This window comes from Heloderma suspectum, chromosome 2 (genome assembly GCF_057233095.1).
Source record: "Heloderma suspectum isolate Gila_16-S chromosome 2, 16-S_ref, whole genome shotgun sequence".
In the NCBI taxonomy this organism is placed as follows: domain Eukaryota; kingdom Metazoa; phylum Chordata; class Lepidosauria; order Squamata; family Helodermatidae; genus Heloderma; species Heloderma suspectum.
Genome location: NC_139459.1, coordinates 112,836,203 through 112,854,327, shown reverse-complemented (window position 1 = coordinate 112,854,327; position 18,125 = coordinate 112,836,203). Strand labels below are relative to the sequence as shown.

General features: G+C 39.8%; 1 protein-coding gene across 1 annotated transcript in view; it reads left to right on the top strand.

The window, feature by feature from the left end:
* BNC2 (basonuclin zinc finger protein 2) overlaps window positions 1–18,125 on the top strand; it is a 380,730-nt gene that overhangs the window by 188,084 nt on the left and 174,521 nt on the right. Inside the window, exon 3 of the mRNA XM_084832130.1 lies at window positions 5,353–5,455. Coding sequence (XP_084688256.1) covers window positions 5,353–5,455 — 103 coding nt within the window. The remainder of the gene's footprint in view (window positions 1–5,352; window positions 5,456–18,125) is intronic.

The window sequence follows — 18,125 nt, the reverse complement described above, 5'->3', positions numbered from 1 at the left end:
CAGCCTTGTCGTACTCCTTTCCCAATTTTGAACCAATCGGTTGTTCCATGTCTGGTTCTGACTGTTGCTTCTTGACCCTCGTACAGGTTTCTCAGGAGACAGGTAAGGTGGTCTGGTACTCCCATCTCTTTAAGAATTTGCCACAGTTTGTTGTGATCCACACAATCAAAGGCTTTAGCGTAGTCAATGAAGCAGAAATAGACGTTTTTCTGGAATTCTCTTGCTTTCTCCATGATCCAGCGATTCTTGGCAATTTGATCTCTAGTTCCTCTGCCTCTTCGAAACCCCGCTTGTACTTCCCGTAGTTCTCGGTTCACATACTGCTGAAGCCTCGCTTGTAGGATTTTGAGCATCACCTTGCTGGCATGTGAAATGAGCGCAATTGTGCGGTAGTTTGAACACTCTTTGGCATTGCCCTTCTTTGGAATTGGAATGTAAACTGACCTTTTCCAGTCTTGTGGCTATTGTTGTGTGTTCCAAATGTGTTGGCATATTGAGTGCAGCACTTTAATAGCATCATCTTTTAGGATCGTAAATAGCTCAGCTGGAATACTGTCATCTCCGCTAGCTTTGTTGTTTGTAATGCTTCCTAAGGCCCACTTGACTTCACTCTCTAGGATGTCCGGCTCAAGTTCTGTGACCACACTGTCATGGCTATCAGGGACATTCAGATCTTTCCTGTATAGTTCTTCTGTGTATTCTTTCCACCTCTTCTTAATCTCATCTGCTTCTGTTAGGTCCCTGCCTTCTTTGTCCTTTATCATGCCCGTCTTTGCACAAAACGTTCCCTTGAGATCTCCGATTTTCTTGAAGAGATCTCTAGTCTTTCTCATTCTATTGTTTTCTTTGATTTCTTTGCATTGTTCATTTAAGAAGACCTTCTTGTCTCTCCTTGCTATTCTCTGGAACTCTGCATTCAGTTAGGTATATCTTCCCCTTTCTCCCTTGCTTTTCGCTTCCCTTCTTTCCTCAGCTACTTGTAAAGCCTCATCAGACAGCTACTTTGCTTTCTTGCATTTCTTTTTCTTTGGGATGGATTTTGTTGCTGCCTCCTGAACAGTGTTACGGACCTCTGTCCATAGTTCCTCAGGCACTCTGTCTATCACATCTAATCCCTTAAATGTATTCCTCATCTCCACTGTATATTCATAAGGGATATGATTTAGGCCATACCTGAATGGTTTAGTGGTTTTCCCTACATTCTTCAATTTAAGCCGAAATTTTGCAAGAAGCAGCTCATGATCTGAGGAACAGTCAGCTCCAGATCTTGTTTTTACTGACTGTATGGAGCTTCTCCATCTTTGGCTACAAAGTACATAATCAATCTGATTTCGATATTGACCATCTGGTGATGTCCACGTGTAGAGTCATGAGTAAATGCAACCTACTTATACAGGTGGAATTTATATCTGTAATGGATTCCACTATAGTGCATCTAGTCAATAATAACTAATCTATTACAATTGTTTGACAGTTCTCTTTTAATATTCTTTGTAATACAAATTCAGAATGTTTCTACACTAGTTCCCCCATCGAATCATTTGGACAGTCATCCAAAGAGCAACTTTAGGTGTACCCAAGGGCTTCGGTGTACTCAGTGGATATATATATACCACTACACACACACACGCACACACCTTTTCTTTGGACAGGTGAACCCCATGCCATATCACAGACTACTTTTGAAACTAACCTACATTCAAAATCAGTTTGCAATGTGGATGAGGATCAGATCAATACCCCATCTGCCTGCCCCCCAAACTTGGGCTCATAGTCATATGGTTCTTTAGATCCTGGCTGTGGTATTTGTGTGGGAACTAATGTAACATAACCTGTTACTTAGCATACTTATTTGGAAGTAAATACAACTGAAATCAATGAAATTGATGCCCATGTATATGTATTTAGGATCAGGACAAAATAAATATTCAGTGTACTTACAGTTATTTCATTCTTATAAAATGTAATTCAACTTATACATGTTTTACTATTTATATATAAATATAGTTGAAATTTGATTTTAAGATTATTCAAAATGTGTTAAAATGTTGTCCTGAAATCTGTTTCAAGATTTGCTTTTGTGAGTCAGGTGAGTGCAAGGAAATTTTAAAATATGTTTTTCCCCAGTTAATAATTTTAAAAGTAGCTAAATGGGACATTTTGAATTCAGACAATAAAATTTAATCTTGGACTGAAACACTGTATTTCAGCCTGAATCTAATTTTTACAACCAAGCCAATGACCTTTTCTGGAGCAGGAATGGGGGTTGGAGGAGGTGGAGATTATTATCAGCCTTTAATAGAAATACTCTAGCAATGTTCACAAATTTAGTGGGTTGTGATTGTTGCACCCACTTATAAGATAAACATTAGCAAACTGTGAAAGAGATGCTAATAACAAAATTCAAAGGAAACATTTGTTAGCTCTATGAGCTTCACTGTTTTATTCCTTTTTTGCAGTGCAATTAATTACTAAGTTCATTAATTAATGAACATATTAGAGAAAGACACCATTACTGACGAAGGGAGACCTGATATATTACTGAGTCAATAAAGTATTGAACACCGAGAGGAACCTTTTGGAAGATTCTCTCCCCCTCCCATCATATTGTAACCCACAATCACATATATTATTCTTACCTAGTCAGCAATTTTGTGGGTGCTCTTATATTTCATATTTCTAATTCCTTTAATCACTGCTAGATACAACAGTATTTTACAACCCTGCTAATTAACAGTTGGTCAGTTGACATTGGTTGGAACACTTAAATGTCAGGTGTAATACAGCAACCTTTTTCCCCCTCATTCAACGTTGCTTTTTGGAGTTTAATATAAAGCAGCAGTAGGAGAGAGAAAAGCATAAAAAGTATACAAAAGACAGAAATTGTGTGGAAAAAGGCAGCCAGCTTTTATTAGAGTCTAGTGAACAAAGGAAATAATTTATAAACCATGGTTTATGTTAATACATTTGGAAATAACCTCTATTCTACTTATTTGCTCCACATAAATAAAGGAAAGTAAGAATAATGCTGACTAAGGGAAGAATCTAAAGGTCTGTGCAAAGTGTTCTGCGTGGACAACAGGGCTTTTCAATACACCCATTCCCTATGCAGCCCATCATGCTCCCAGAAAGCTGCACCTCAAGCTCAGGACACCATACAGAATGCAATTCAACTTGGTCAGTGGGCTGCAGCTTGGAAAACAACATTGGCAGCCCCCTCCCCCTGTCAGCTCATACATGGGCCTCTTTATAGTCAGGCCAATAACTTTCTTTAAACCATAACTGTGGGCGCCCTGTCCAGGCCACCCACAATAAACAAAGAAATTGCTCGTATGTTTACTTGCAAGTATGTTTACTCCAAATCCAGTGGGACTTACTCCTGAGTAAGTGTGCAGAACAGTCTTCCTCAACAACCAACATGGGCCATGCAGGTGTGGGATGACTGGAGATGTACTCCAATATATCTGGAGGGTGCCGGTTTGAGGAAAGCTGGTGTATAGGATTGAAGCCAAAATCACTAATTTGAGACAATGGTCATTAGTTCCTATAATGTAAAGATTTGCGTTACTATAAATCAGTTAAAACAGCATTCAGGAAATCCTGAGGTTCTTGAAATTGCAGGTAACATGCACACACACACACACGCACACGCATGCACACACACACACCTTTTGACCCTCAAATAATCATTGGTTGCATCTAAATTGGTAGAGTGATCATTTCCTGGCATCTACAGTAGTTACAGTACATTGTTAATGTGTGAATGATGAATATAATTCCCTCCATTTCAAAAATCTGTGTGAAAATTAAGCCTAAATGCATGCCATAAATTTACTACTAGTAGTTTAAGGAGCACAGGTCATCTTTAGCACTATTTAAAAACTGAGGTCTTGGCCTAAAAAAAATCTTGCTCATTATTTATGTATTTGCTTTATAGTTTAAAGAAATTATACATCTTTCCCCTCCAAAGTAATTGTTCTATTCATACCACATGTGTTTCAATCTTACCTACTTATATTTCATTTTAAGAAGGTAGGGGGTATGTTTTAAAAGGAAACATCTAAGTTGTCAAAAGGCGAACATTTGTGCCTTGTAAAAGGAAAGGAGTGATAGAGGGAAAGGAATGGAGTCAATTCTGTTCTGTAACGCTGTCATTGTAGAACTGCTTTGGGAACAAACCAAGCCAGTGACTGTTCTGACGTTTAACTGAATTAAATATATTATAAGTCTCCAGAAGAGAAACAGGAGAATTTGGGGGGGGGGAGTGGGAGAAAAGGGGGGGACACCTTTGCTCTGTATTTATGTATATTTGAGTATATGCTTCATTCTTAGTTATAACTAAGATGACGTGCTGCAACGTGAAGACATAACTAGCTTCAAAAAAAATTCCTTCAGGCATTTGGAAAGTTAAACCAGGACATTCGTGCAACAGATACATCTTCTCTTGTATTTAAAAATCAAACATGGGCTTTGGACTGCATTATTTAAATAAGAGAATCTGCATTTATTCATTTTCATGGGATGATGATGATGATGACGACTTAATACAGCCTGTAGCTGAAATTGCTCCATGACGATGCTAAATGTACTTTTTATGACATGTCCCTCCCATGGAATTAAAAAAAGAAAGAAAACCAGCAAATCATTTCATGTCAAATTTTGTTTTAATATTTATTATATGCGCAATAGGGAAATGAAAATGACAGCTATTCTGCAAGCAAATGTTTAAAGAATAAAAAAACGCCCTCCTCCTACTTATATTTTATGGTCAAAATCCAAAGAGCCACACGTGGCATTCTGTATATACACTTGAGCTCTTCAGCCTCCTTCTTTCGTGCTGAAGTTTCTTGCACCTGAGAATCTGTTCCTGAAGGCCAAGGACCACCCACAGCAGCATTTGATGTAGCACAAGTGGTTACAGCCACAAGAAAAACAATCAGATTCCCCTGCCCCCGTGTGAATGGAAGCCTCTGAGGTGCATGTACAGGCCTTTTTGGATCCCATTCTGAATATATATCGAGCTCTGGTACAGCATAGTGCCTAAGGGTGTGAACAATGAGCCTAGAATGCCCCACTTCAAATCATGGCTGAGTCTTGAGTTTGTGGGATGGTTCTCAGCATGCTAGTGTTCTCTTAAGTTGTACCCTGCATCTGCAATATGGGATAATAATACTGACGTACATTACAGGGCTGTTGTGAGGACTATAAATATTAATATAATAGATGTGAAGAGCTTTGAACATTTAAGTGCTATAAATTATTAGTAGTAGTATTATAACTATTATTATTACTGTTATTATTATTTATCTAGGAAGATGCTTATGGAAGTTGTTTTCCCTTTTCTTCTTCTAGGCCATACGCTGCACATTGGTAAATTGCACTTGTGAATGTTTCCAACCAGGGAAGATAAACCTGAGAACCTGTGATCAGTGTAAACATGGGTGGGTGGCACATGGTAAGCGCTATTTTCTTTTCATTTCTCCTTGTCACGTTTACCTTAATGTGTGTATGAAACAGTAGCTGTATTTATGTATCTACACTTATATGTCTGTATAAGTGTATATATACAACATCAAAAGAAATACACTGGTGTGTGCATGCTTGTTTCCACTCTGTAGAGAATAGAAAAGTGAAGATGCTGTTGTTCTAACAGAGGTGGCATCAAATGACAGGGGATGCAATGAGTTTGAAAATAACATATTCTAGTCTAACCTTCACTAACCTGGTGCCCTCCAGATGTTTTGGACTTCAATTCCCATCAGCCCTAGCCAGCATAGCCAATGGTCAGCAATCTTGGGAGTTGTAGTCCAAACTATCTGGAGGCCACCAGCTTGGGGAAGGCTGTTCTAACTTCTACAAAGTAGTGCAACGAAGTAGTGCAACGATCAGAACTCCTTCAGTTTCATATGATGTTTATAGTTCAGGCTGGCCCAACACATTTTGGTATCAGAGGTAAACCACTCGCACACAATGTGCACAGGTTTGTTTGTTTTTACAAAACTGGTAGGGCACAAAATTGATATGGTGCTGTTGCTGTGGATTATTAAAGGCATTATTGAGCTTGCAGTAAGGGCACATACACAATGTCAGTTGTCAGCCATCGTCCCAGCTACCTTAAAAGGCATTGTGGGGTAAGCACTCTTGAAGAAACCTGCCTTGGACCTTGAAGATTTTAATACCTATTGTCAGTTGCTAACATTCCCTTTGTGGGCCAGGTGCTTGAGTGTGTGGCTGCTGTGCATCCCCAAGCACACTTGATTTTCTAGACCCTTTCAGTCATACATTAGGCCTAGTTTTGGCACCAAAGCTGCCTTAGTTGCCCTGATAGGTGACTTATTCCAGGACATCCCTTACTTATGATGAAATGGGGAGAGTAATGTTTAAAAAATCCTTACTATATGTGTTGTCCTCAGTATGAGTTGTGGTAACATATGCTAGAAGCTGCACATGTGAAACAGATGTTTATACATTGTGAATTGGATTCAGACTAAGTTAATTGAACTTACTTCCCACTGAGATCAATGGGACTTTAGTTAAGTCATGACTAACTTGTTACACTGATTAGAATGGGACCTAAATTCATCTAACGTAATCTGGTTCCAACTCCATGCTCCTTGCATTTTAGCTCCATGGCTAAGGACTTCCTTTTAGCCTGCATATATTGACTGTGATTAGACACACACTAAACCATAGTTTACCAAGAAGAGAATGAACTGCAGTGTAAGAACTCTTACGCTCCCCCATCCTCTCTCATCCTCAAGTGTGCCTACAAAGAGACTAGAAACTTTTGATTTTGATTAACCGCAGTTTAGCATGTCATCCAACACTCAAATTTGGATTAATTTGGCTTGTTTAAAAACCGAGCTTGATAACCTATGGTTTGAAGTTGGCTTGTTTCAAAGAAACCATAATTAAGATTAACCACAGTTTGTTGGGTCCAGATGATTTGCTTCTAAATTGGAAGCAAAATGCTTCCGAACTCCTTGTGGATGCCCCAGATCAAGGATCTCTCTCTGTGAGACCAAGGCTCTCTCTGCCTTGTTTTCATCATAGTAAATTACAGTTTAGCGTAACATATGAACTGGGCAATAGCAGGTGAAGTCTACAGTGGCCCTCCATTGTTTCATTCAAAAAACTATTTCATTAAATAGCTGCCAATTTGCCATCCATTTTGCTATGCTCTCTACATTCGTGCTTCATATTACCTTATAATAGGGCGAGCCTTTTTTATACTATAGTTGTGCCGTGGAGCTAATGTGCTGCATAAGAAGCAACCAATAAGTCATAGAATTTGAAGGAAATTCAAACATACTAGAGTCTGTCTTTCAGAGCGTGGATAGCAGAAGGAAGGTGGTATATTCTACATTGGTTGAGTGAAAACCTTGATGGTGGTTCACCCTCATAAGAGGTGGCACAGTGACCTAGATAATCTATAACTCAGGGCACAAGCTGGAAGGTATGTTTTGCTTGAATCTCTACAACAACTCTACCTTGTATGTGTGTGGGAGGGGTTGGGGTCATCCTGCTCCCACTTGAGTCAGAAATCCACTTGCAGATAATGCTCATGGTAATAACAGTCTAGCATGTGTGTGTGTGTGCATCACTCTTAGCAGTTCTTGCACCTCATGTCTCTAAACCTCCAAACTGGTTTTTAAAATCTACCAAGTTTAAGGAGGCAATGACAGGATAGAAGAAGGGGAGAAAAAGTTACATCTTTCTGGTTCCAGTGGGAGAGATTTGAGCACAACCCTTTTATTTATTTCATTTATCACTTTGGTAACCTTCAAAAAGTTACAGTCTTCAAGGAGCTCAGTATGCGATACATGAGATGTTTCCCACTTTATATCATAATAACCCTGTGAGAATGTGACTAGCCCAAGGTTACCCCAGATGCTGAATGATTGAATGAGGATTTCAGTGGCTAATAGGTCATTCTATTAGCACCCTGTTTCTGGGACCTCTTCCCAGGAGAGAGGTCAGATTAGCTCCCGTTGTGAGTACTTTTAAATGCAAGTTAAAGAACCTTTTATTATAAAGTATTTGGCTCCTGATGTGTTGGTTTTGTGCTTTTAGGTTAGGTTATTATTTTTTTGTTTTAAATTGTTTTATTATGATAGTAGGATTTAATGGTGGTTTCACTGATACTTGTTTTGTTAATACTGTAAGTCACTCTGTGCTCCTTTTGGAGGAAGGGCAGGGCATTAAAATTACATGAATAAATAAAGTCTCAGTTTCCTAGTCTAAGGTCTTCTTCACACTGAGCTTTTTTCCTGCTACTAAGATTCGCTACTCATGGAAGTTTATGGGTCCTTTAGATGACGTCGTCAACCTCCAGGGCGTCTCCTGCACTAAATGACCTTTATTCCATTTTTTAAAAGATTGGACATAATGAGCTATTGAATTACCCTGCTTGTGTACCGCTTGAGTTCCCTCCATGAAAAGGGAAAAGCCGCAGTACAAGGAGCTAGACCACAGCACCATCTAGTGGCTGTATAATGAAACATATCAAAGATTCAGATAATGGGTAAAGGGGGGGGAGGAAGCATGTGTAAAGGGAGTCCGTCATGATCCTGCATTTAATATGGAAGCAGAAAGCCTAAATGCGGAATTTTAGGCTGGTGTAGAGATGCTCGTAGTCCAGCACTTTGTTCACACTCTCTCCCTGAAGTCAGTGAGATTGAAAAGTGCTGACATCATGCCCACTATGACTTGAGTGCACATTATTCTGTCTTCTCAGGCTCAAACTGTCTGTGACAGTGCTCTGCTTCATTCATATGTAAAGCTACTGTATGTATGTAAAGGGGTGCACATGCAAGTGGCACTGAAACTTCCTCTGTGCTTATTTTCCCTGCAGCCTTCCCTGCAGTTGCTTTTCTCTCATCTGAGCTCACCCTTGAGATGGGAACTTGACTAGGATAAAATTGTGCAGAGCAACTGTGCAATTAAGAATGGGGGAGTGGGAGTGGTCAGTACCATCTCCCTGACTGACACTTTGCTCTTTTTAATCCCACCCTCCCACACTTTAAAAGTGAATGGGGACGAACCTGAGTTAAAGGAGTAGGCACCTGAGTTTAAAGGTGTGTTTCTGCTGCTGTGACATGTAGTTTCAGCTTCAGTCTATGACTGTCATGGTGGTGGTGGAAGTGGGGGCGGATGTAGCTATATTGGTTACTCATATATATATGAATGAAAAGAATCAGGTCCTGATTTTGTGTGTGTGTGTCGGGGTGGGGGGGTACCTGCAAACCTTTAATTTCCCACAGTAGACATGTAGGATATTTTTTTCTTTCTAAAACCAGTTTTAGTTTTTATGTTATCTTTTTATTCCACTTAATCCTCTTCCACCCTTTTTGAGGGCAATATCAATCTGCTATTAGGGTTCATCTGACCCTCTTAAATCCTGGTTGGAATTGATTGATTGATTGATTGATTGATTTCGAAATGGCTCTAGTTTAACAGGAAAAAAAATAAGATTTTATTGGTATCATATTCCAAAAAAGTAGTTTTAACACAGAAACAATTAGTTTATATTGGACCCCATAATGTTAACAGAAGGAAAAGCAAAATAGAAACCCAAAGATGCCTAGGTGAAATCCTGGGCTCATAGTAAGTATTAGTAAGTCAATATATCTCAGTGGTCTTCGTGGGGTTGTGTCCCCCCCCCCAAAAAAAGAACATTACCGTTAAGAATCAGTGTTGCAAATTTTCTAATGTCTGTGTCAAGATTAAGCTAACTTGGAGCAAAATTAAATCTTATAGGACAGGAGTAGGGAAACTGTGGTCCTCCAGATATTGTTGGACTACATCTTCCATAATCCATGCACATAGGCCAGGCTGGCTGGGGCTAATGGGAGTTGCATTCCAACAACATCTGAAGGGCCATAGGAACCACCCTTCCCTAAAATAAAATTTACCTCTGGGGTCCAATGGACCCTGCTGTCCTTTAAAAAAGACATTGTTGTACACTCGCAAATGGACAGGAAAAATCTACAACACAGAAAAAAATCCATTCCAGTATTTATTTATTTATTTATATTTCATTTCTATACCGCCCAATAGCCGAAGCTCTCTGTAGTATTACCATATAAACAATGGAATTTATGGCACAAACAGCTAAGGGTTTTCCTGCCCTATTTTGATAAGTTTTTGGAAAAAGAATGGACTACACTTAGATTAGGTATTTGGTCATTTCACTTTTTTATTCATTTCAATAGGGGGTAAGTCAGACCCCTGAAAGTAAGTTAAATGCATTTTTTAAAAAAATGAAAGCATGGCTGGGGGAGATGATGAAACACCACAAGACAACTGATCCCAGAACTGTTGATGAATACATGAAGTATGAAATGGCTCAGGTTTGCTAAAAACATTTTGCAACTATTTCAAACAGCTGCTAGGGCCCACAGCAACCCCATTAGCACTGGAGGGATAACGGTCCAAGGCAGGTTTCAATTTATATAAAGCTCTTAACACAAAGATACATTTCAGGAAACATTTTTAAGAAACAAAAAAATAAAATCCAACCTGGATCCTTTGGCAGTTGCCTTAATCCTAGCCACCAAACTTTATTTTACATAGAAAAGTAATATATTGCATTTTTAGGTGTTTCTCCAGTTCAGGACAGCACACACAGTGAAGGCACAATAACTCATTTTGTGCCATGAGTACATTGCAGTACTGTGTCCTCAGTGCTGCCAGAGTAAGGCAGGTTGCCAGGTCATATGCTCTTGCTGGCTATTAATTAAGTGCTGCATAATATTCACCAGTCCTAACTAGTCATATTTCATCATTGATAGAAATAGCTCAGTCCAAAGAGTGTGAAATTTGAAAGCTATATAACCACTTGCCTTAGCACCAGTGCATAGAAACTCCTGGGACCTTCTGCCCTTTTCCTCCTATAGAGAACTCCATCATAACTGGTAGCTGCTCTGTGGGCAGTTGTCAAAGGGCATTCATTGTTAAGGGGGTGTTCATGGAATGTTTAAGGATGGACTCGATGGTCTTGTAGGCCCCTTCCAACCCTATGATTCTGTGATTCTATGAAGCTCAGTTCCTTTGTTCTCTTTCCATTCTAAAAATGTGACTGTTTGTGTAAGATTACTAGGGTGCAAAAGATAGGGTAGACTATGCCTGTTAATGAAATAATGAATGCAAATTTAAGTTCGGAAAGGAAGAGGAAAGTCTGCTATGGGTTGTTTGAACAGTGGTCAGCTCCTCCAAGTAGTGTCATTACAGGTGCAACTGCTAGCACAATGGTGAAGGGAGCATAAATACGAATTTATAGAGAAATAAATGTTGAAAAACGTAGCACAAGTTGTGAGAAGTTCTGTCAATACTCCGATTGCAGAGTTTTGCAAAACAAAAACACAACACCTGCACACAGGAGTAGAATAATTAAAAGCAAGATAGCCATAGTTCTCCACATGAAAATCCACAGCTAGGCAATACCTATATTAGGACCAACCAAAACGCCACAAACAAGTATGCGGGCTTTTGGGTTTCCAAAATTCATCATCTGACTAGATGGTATAAAAGCCGTGGGTGGAGTGGGAAAACAGGAAAGTACAAAGTTCCATGAACTGGAAAATTCTGTTTTTTCAACTGATTTTATGTTGTTTCTGATTGTTATTTTGGATTTTACTTTTACTGACATTAGCCACCTTGAGCATCTTTTATGGAAAGGCAGGATACAAATTTAACAAATAATAAATACAGCTACATGTTGTAGTTTTCCAGTTCTCAAACGAGAAGGGGTGAATTTTATGTAACACTGAAACAAGCCCCGAGAAAAAGAGAGAGAAGTACAGCGATCGCCATCTACAGCACAGCAAATACGATCCATTGGATAGCATTTGGGACTTAGACCAGGAAGACTAGGTTCAAGACCCCTCTCAACCTAACCTACCCCATGGGATTGTTGTGAAAATAACTATGGGGGAGCGGGAGGAACCATTTACACTGCCCTGGGAACTTTGGAGGAAGAGCAGAATAAAAATGCAATAACTATGTAGGCTTTGGGAGTTCTTCTTACCTAGGGTAAGAATTATTCTCCAGTCTATATTTAATTTCCATTAACGAGGTTTCCTGCTTTCAGTCATTCTTCTTTTGTTAAGCCTGGTCTCACATCAAGTGTGAGATGACACATTATTTTACAAGGAAATTTCCTCAGTGTATGTGATGGGCTATACACAGTGGGTAGGTGGTATGGGACATCTGAAGATTTATGGTGGCCTTCTACCCCTTTTGGTCGGTTTTTCCCTTTCATTCTCACAGCAACTGTTCTTAATACATTTCTTAGTTTCAGTACTTAAAATTCCTATTCAGGAGATGGGTATAGGTATATGATAAACAAAAATTTACATTTGAGAACTACATCTTGCCAACATGCGTAAATTTCTTGGTCTTCTTTGAATAAATCCAATCACTGTGTTTACATTTTGTGGCAAAGCAAGACCGGTGATATATACAGATATATTTTGCTCAGACACATTCCAAGCATATGTGTATAAATTAGTACCTCCAGACCTCAGCAAGCCCACTTGAGTTATTTGGTTTAGCTACTCTCCAAACTCTTTAGAAGGGTGTTCCTTGAAGACTGATCCATGCTATACAATTGGAACAAATAGGTTTTGAAATCACAGAGCAGTACAGGTTACTATTCCAAAACATTTAAAATAAAAGTTTAAATGCTTTGACTCTTGTGCTTGTAGAATCTGCTTCTTGAACACAAAATAGTAAGGCGAAAACACGTAAGGTGTCCACCCCACCTCTTTCAGGTTGTCTGTTAATAAGATTGTGTTATGTCCCTTGAGTTTGGTCAATGGGGTGGGTCTGAAGGAGGAAATGCCTTCTCTGAGGGCCTTCTCCATGGTCACTCCAAGCTCTGGGATTCCCTGTCAAGGGAGACTGGGTTGGTCCTCTCTTTGTTGGCCTTCTGCCGGCAGACAACAATGTCTTTATTCAGGCAGGACTTTGGCATAAGCTGGTTTGTTGCTGAAGGGGACTTTGGTTAGTTGGGCGTTGTTTTCTTTTATTGCATGTTTTTATTTTTTTAATTTATTTGTTTTTATGTTACATTTTAATTAAGATGTTGGTTTTCATCTGGATTTTAGTGTTAGCTGCCTTGAGCACCATGGTTTTGAGGAGAGGTGGGATATAAATTAAATAAATAAGTGTACACTGGACGTTCAGTGTGAGGTATTATAGATATAGATATAGATACATAAAGATAGTTAGACTAACAACAGAGTAGTTTCAAAATGTATTTAGAGCTAAACGTTTCAGCTTCCACCCGCATCAGCAGCTGTGACATTAATAGATACCAAGAGTGGCAGTTTAGAATGCTGGAAGATGGAAATTCCTAGGGGAAAAAACAAACAAAGGTATGACTGGTATAATGCTTATGTATTGTCCTCCAGATTACGGCCATATGGACTAAGAGTTCAACATATATTTTGAAATTACTCTGTTGTTACTGTATCTTTCTTATATATTTTAACGTAGTGGATCCAGAGACTCCTTGTTGATTTGCTGTTGTGCTGCTTTACATCTCTCTCTCTCTCTCTCTCTCTCTCTCTCTCTCTATATATATATATATATATATTCACAATACATATCCTTGATGAATAGTGCTTTTCTATGGATTTCATCTATCAAAAAGTAGGACCTCTGTGTTCTCTAGGATCACCCGTGCTTTGTAAAGCTCAGTAATGTCTGATGCTATAAAAAATATAGGGTGCATTCATAGATGATGAAGATAATGCTACTAATTTCATGTGCTTCTGTGATAATATCAGAAACACTCCCATTGTGAATGTTCATATTCCTGCCTTTTTAGTATAAATAAATGTGTTTATATTGATTGAGAACAGTATTTGTAGGCTGCCTTTTAGGACATAGTCTTTTTTCTGTGTGCACTGCTGTCTTTTAGATTGGGAAAAGCTGCCTCTCTCCCAGGAAGGGAGCCTAGATGCCTCATAGTCACACATGGCTGGCTATAAACCTGTTCAGGCCCATGGCCCATGTTTTTTTACAAATGACAAAAATAGCTCATCAAGCATAAAACGTGAATGGAAATTCTCATTCTAGCCTGCCATCAAATTTGAAATAAGTATCTTGGTTGTATTACACAGCACAGTTGTTCAAAAATATGCAAAAGCACATAGAAGCGCCATGAGAGAAACAAAAGGTATTCTTAATGCCACTTGTAAAAACCCCCTTAGAGCACAACTCATTAGCGGAGGCTGGTGGCTCCGATGTCAGAGGGGCCCTGGGTTTCAGACAGAACCAGCCAGAACTCTAAAGGAGCTATCCAAGGTGCTAAACCCAATCTCCCAAATTGGTTCAGCACCTTGGATAGTTCCTTTAGAATTCTGACTGAAACCCAGAGTGGATTCACAGCCCCACCAGCCTCCACTTCAACTTATTCTCAGTATATTTTCTTACATAACCAATTTACCAACAGAAGTTTTCAGGCTTTATAAGCGTTCTTCCTGATAAATGGTCTTCCTTATGTAACACACACACATACACACACACACACACACACACAGCCAAATAGTTTCCAGAAGTGCCTTTCCTATAAGCTAAATGAAAGACAGACAGACTGTTCTTGGTGCAGGGATATATTGGTGAAGTGGTGGGGAGGGGAAGAAGCATTGGTAGTTGAATGAACTAAGGGAAATGCAGAGCTTGAGAAAATATAGGCAAGTAACCCATTGACACCCCTTCCCCAACAGTGTGCAAACAGGTTACGATGCACTGCCCCCTTCCTTGTTCGGCTTAGGAGCTCACAAGTTTGCAACTTTATGTCCTGGACTGGCCAATCAGAACTTGAGAGGATGGAGCTTGCTCCTTGTTCATATCTTATTTATATGAAAAATTAAACCATGCCATTCTAATACATATGTATTACAAAAGGAAGCGTACATCAATTCAAAATGTATAAAAATAATAGTTTTCACAAGACAGTGAAAGACAATCAAAGATGGAGCCATCCGAATTTCATGTGGCAGGGTGTTCCGTTACTTTGGAGTGGCCACTGAGAATGCCGTATTTATTGTCTCAACCAACCTTACTTCCACCACAGGAGGGACACAGAGAAAAGCCTCCCCATTAAATCTTAATAAACAGGAAGACTGTTTATTATGGGAGAATGTCATCTTTCTGGTATCCTGCATCCAAGCCACTTAAGTCTTTAAAGGTAAGAACTAATTCTTTGAATTGTGCCAGAAACAAATTGGTAAGCAGCACAGGTGTTGTAGGACAGGTGCAATGTGATTTGATGGGTGAAATGCCCAATAACATTTTATTTCTTTATTTTACTTGTACCCTGCCTTTCTAACCCAAAAAATGGCACTCAAGGCAGCTTATAGAAACAATTAAAGTTGATTAAAACAATAAAACACTGCATTAAAATACAATAAAACATAACAATGAGGAAAAATGTTATTAAAAACAGCACCCAACCTAACAGACCCACTTACAGGCTTAAGGCCTTCTTAAATAAAGTGGCATTTGCCTGCCAGCGGAAGGATAGAAGAGAGGGAGTGAACCTAGCCTCTGTTGGGAGGGAGTTCCCCAGTAGGGGAGCGGCCACCAAAAGGTCTTTTCATGGGTCACCACCTACCGTGCCTCTGAGGCTGGCAGTCTCGAAAAATGGGCCTCCCCAGAAGAACTTAAGGACTGGGCACGCTTGTATGAGAGAAGGTATTCTTTCAGGTGGCCTGGTTTATAGTTCATAACCAGCACTTTAAATTCTGCCTGGAAACATATCAGTAGCCAGTGAAGCTGCTGTAACAAGGCAGGTGCATGCTCCCTATAACCAGCCCCAGTCAACAGTCTGGCCACAACATTCTGGACAAGCTGAAGTTTCTAAATAGTTTTAGAAGGCAGCCCCATGTAGAGCACATTACAGTAGTCCAAACAGAATGTAACTAAGATATGTGTGACCATGGCCAGATCAGATGTCTCTAGGAATGGGCGCCTCAAACGCACTCTGTTCAAATGCCTCCCAGCCACTGCCAAGACCTGGGCATCCAGGTTTAGGGCCAAATCCAAAAGTATACCCAAACTGCAAGTCTTAAGGGGGAGTGTAATGCCATCCAGCACAGTTTGATTCCCTATTCCCTGATCTACCTTTTGACTGACCAAAAGAACTTCTGTCTTGTCTGGATTAAGCTTCAGTGTGTTTGCCCTCATCCAGTCCATTACCCACATCAGACACTAATTTAGAATCAGAAAAGCATCCTTGGATTTAGATGGAAAGGAGAGTTGGATGTCATCAGCATACTGGTGGCATCAAAGCCCCAAACTCTGAACAATCTCTACCAGCGGTTTCATGTATATGTTAAATAGCATGGGGGATAAGATGGAACCCTGAGGACAGGAATCCCCCAGCACCACTTTCTGAGATGGCCCCTCCAAGAAGGACTGGAGCCACCATATAACAGGGTCTCCCTGTACCATCTCAGACAGACGCCTCAGAAGGATACCATGGTCGATGGGATTAAAGCTGCTGAAAGCTCCAGCAGAACTAACAGGGATACACTCCCCCTGTCCAGTTTCCAGCATAGATCATCCACCAAGCAGATGGTGACCATAGAACAGAGACTGCGACCAAAGCAGTCTCTGTTCTATAACCAGGCCTGAAGCCAGATTGAAATGGATCCTTGGAGCTACATTCTTGCCATGTAGCCCATCTAGAGTGCATTGCAGTAATCCAGTCTAGATGCTACTAATTTTTGTGAACCATCCAGAGAGGTTCGGCTATTGGGCGGTATGGAAATGAAATAAAATAATAAATAAATGTGTTACTGTTGTCAGGTCAGACCTCCTCCAGAATGGGCACAGCTGGCATATAGCCTAAGCTGAGCAAAGATACTTCTGGCCACTGCCACCATGAGGTACAAAGCTGAATTCAGAAGCACCCAAACTGTGCACCTGATTCTTCAGAGATAGAACCCTTTTACAGAGTCTTTCTCTCCTTTGTCATCAGGAGTATCTCTATGTCACCTGGATTATGCTTTAGTTTCTTAGCCCTAAACCAGCCCATTATCATTGCCAGGGACCAGTTCAGAACATCAACAGTTCCTAGTTATTAGATGAAAAGGAGAAACAGAGCTTCATTTCATCAACGTATTTATGAAAATGCACTTCAAATCCCAGGACAATCTCTCCCAGTGATCTTATATAACTGCTAAACAACATGTGGGATAAGACAGAACCCTGAGGAATGCCATACACTAATTTGCTGACTTGAAGAGAACGCCATCTCACACTGAAAACTATGGACCTGTTACTAATAATTTATGGCTTTGTGGCTGCTGAAGCAGAAGGCACACAACCATGGTGGGCTTTACCAATAGAAAATGCCCCTTCCCCTCTTACATTTTTTCCTCTTAAGCTGCTCTAGAACTACTTGAAGAGGAGAAAAAAAAAATGAAGTTTAGCGTTTCCTGCCCCCACCCCCCACTTCAGAGGTGGCAAATGTAGGATGTCAGTATAAGAAGAGATTCATCAAAGGGGTCTTTTTGTGGCAGGATAAGTGTTTCTATTGGCATAAATTCAGTTTATTGAGTTTTGACCCTGCACTCTTGCGCTATAGTGGTAATCCTACCATCAGTGTTTTTTAATGCTCAAGCCAACAATTGCATAGCTTATAGTGGCCTATGTTACCAGTGCTGCTCTTAAAAAGGAATTGGTTGTTTCTCGTGTGAATTTCTGGTGTTTAAAGGATTTAAAGAACTAGACTGTTTTAATGTGCTTCCAGCAGAAACTTGGCATATGTTTTTTCAGCTTGGAGGAAGATTTATTTATTTTTAAAATGGTTTAAATTGGCTAAACCATTTCCTAGGTCTGGAGTTGTCAGGCAGACAAGATTTCAGAGAGAGAGAGAGAGATTTTGAGACATGTTATAGGATAAAACATTTTTTTACAGTTAACATTGACATTTTATAAGCATTTTGATTTAATGCAGATTGGTGCTACTGAGTATGGAAAAAGAAATTAAACCAAGAAAGTGATAGCTGAAAAGTCCTTTCTCAACATACTTAACAACCACTTTTTTGTGTCACAAGCAAAACAAAAACAAAAAACGCTGGCATGATCCAGGCCAAAGTTAAGCAAAG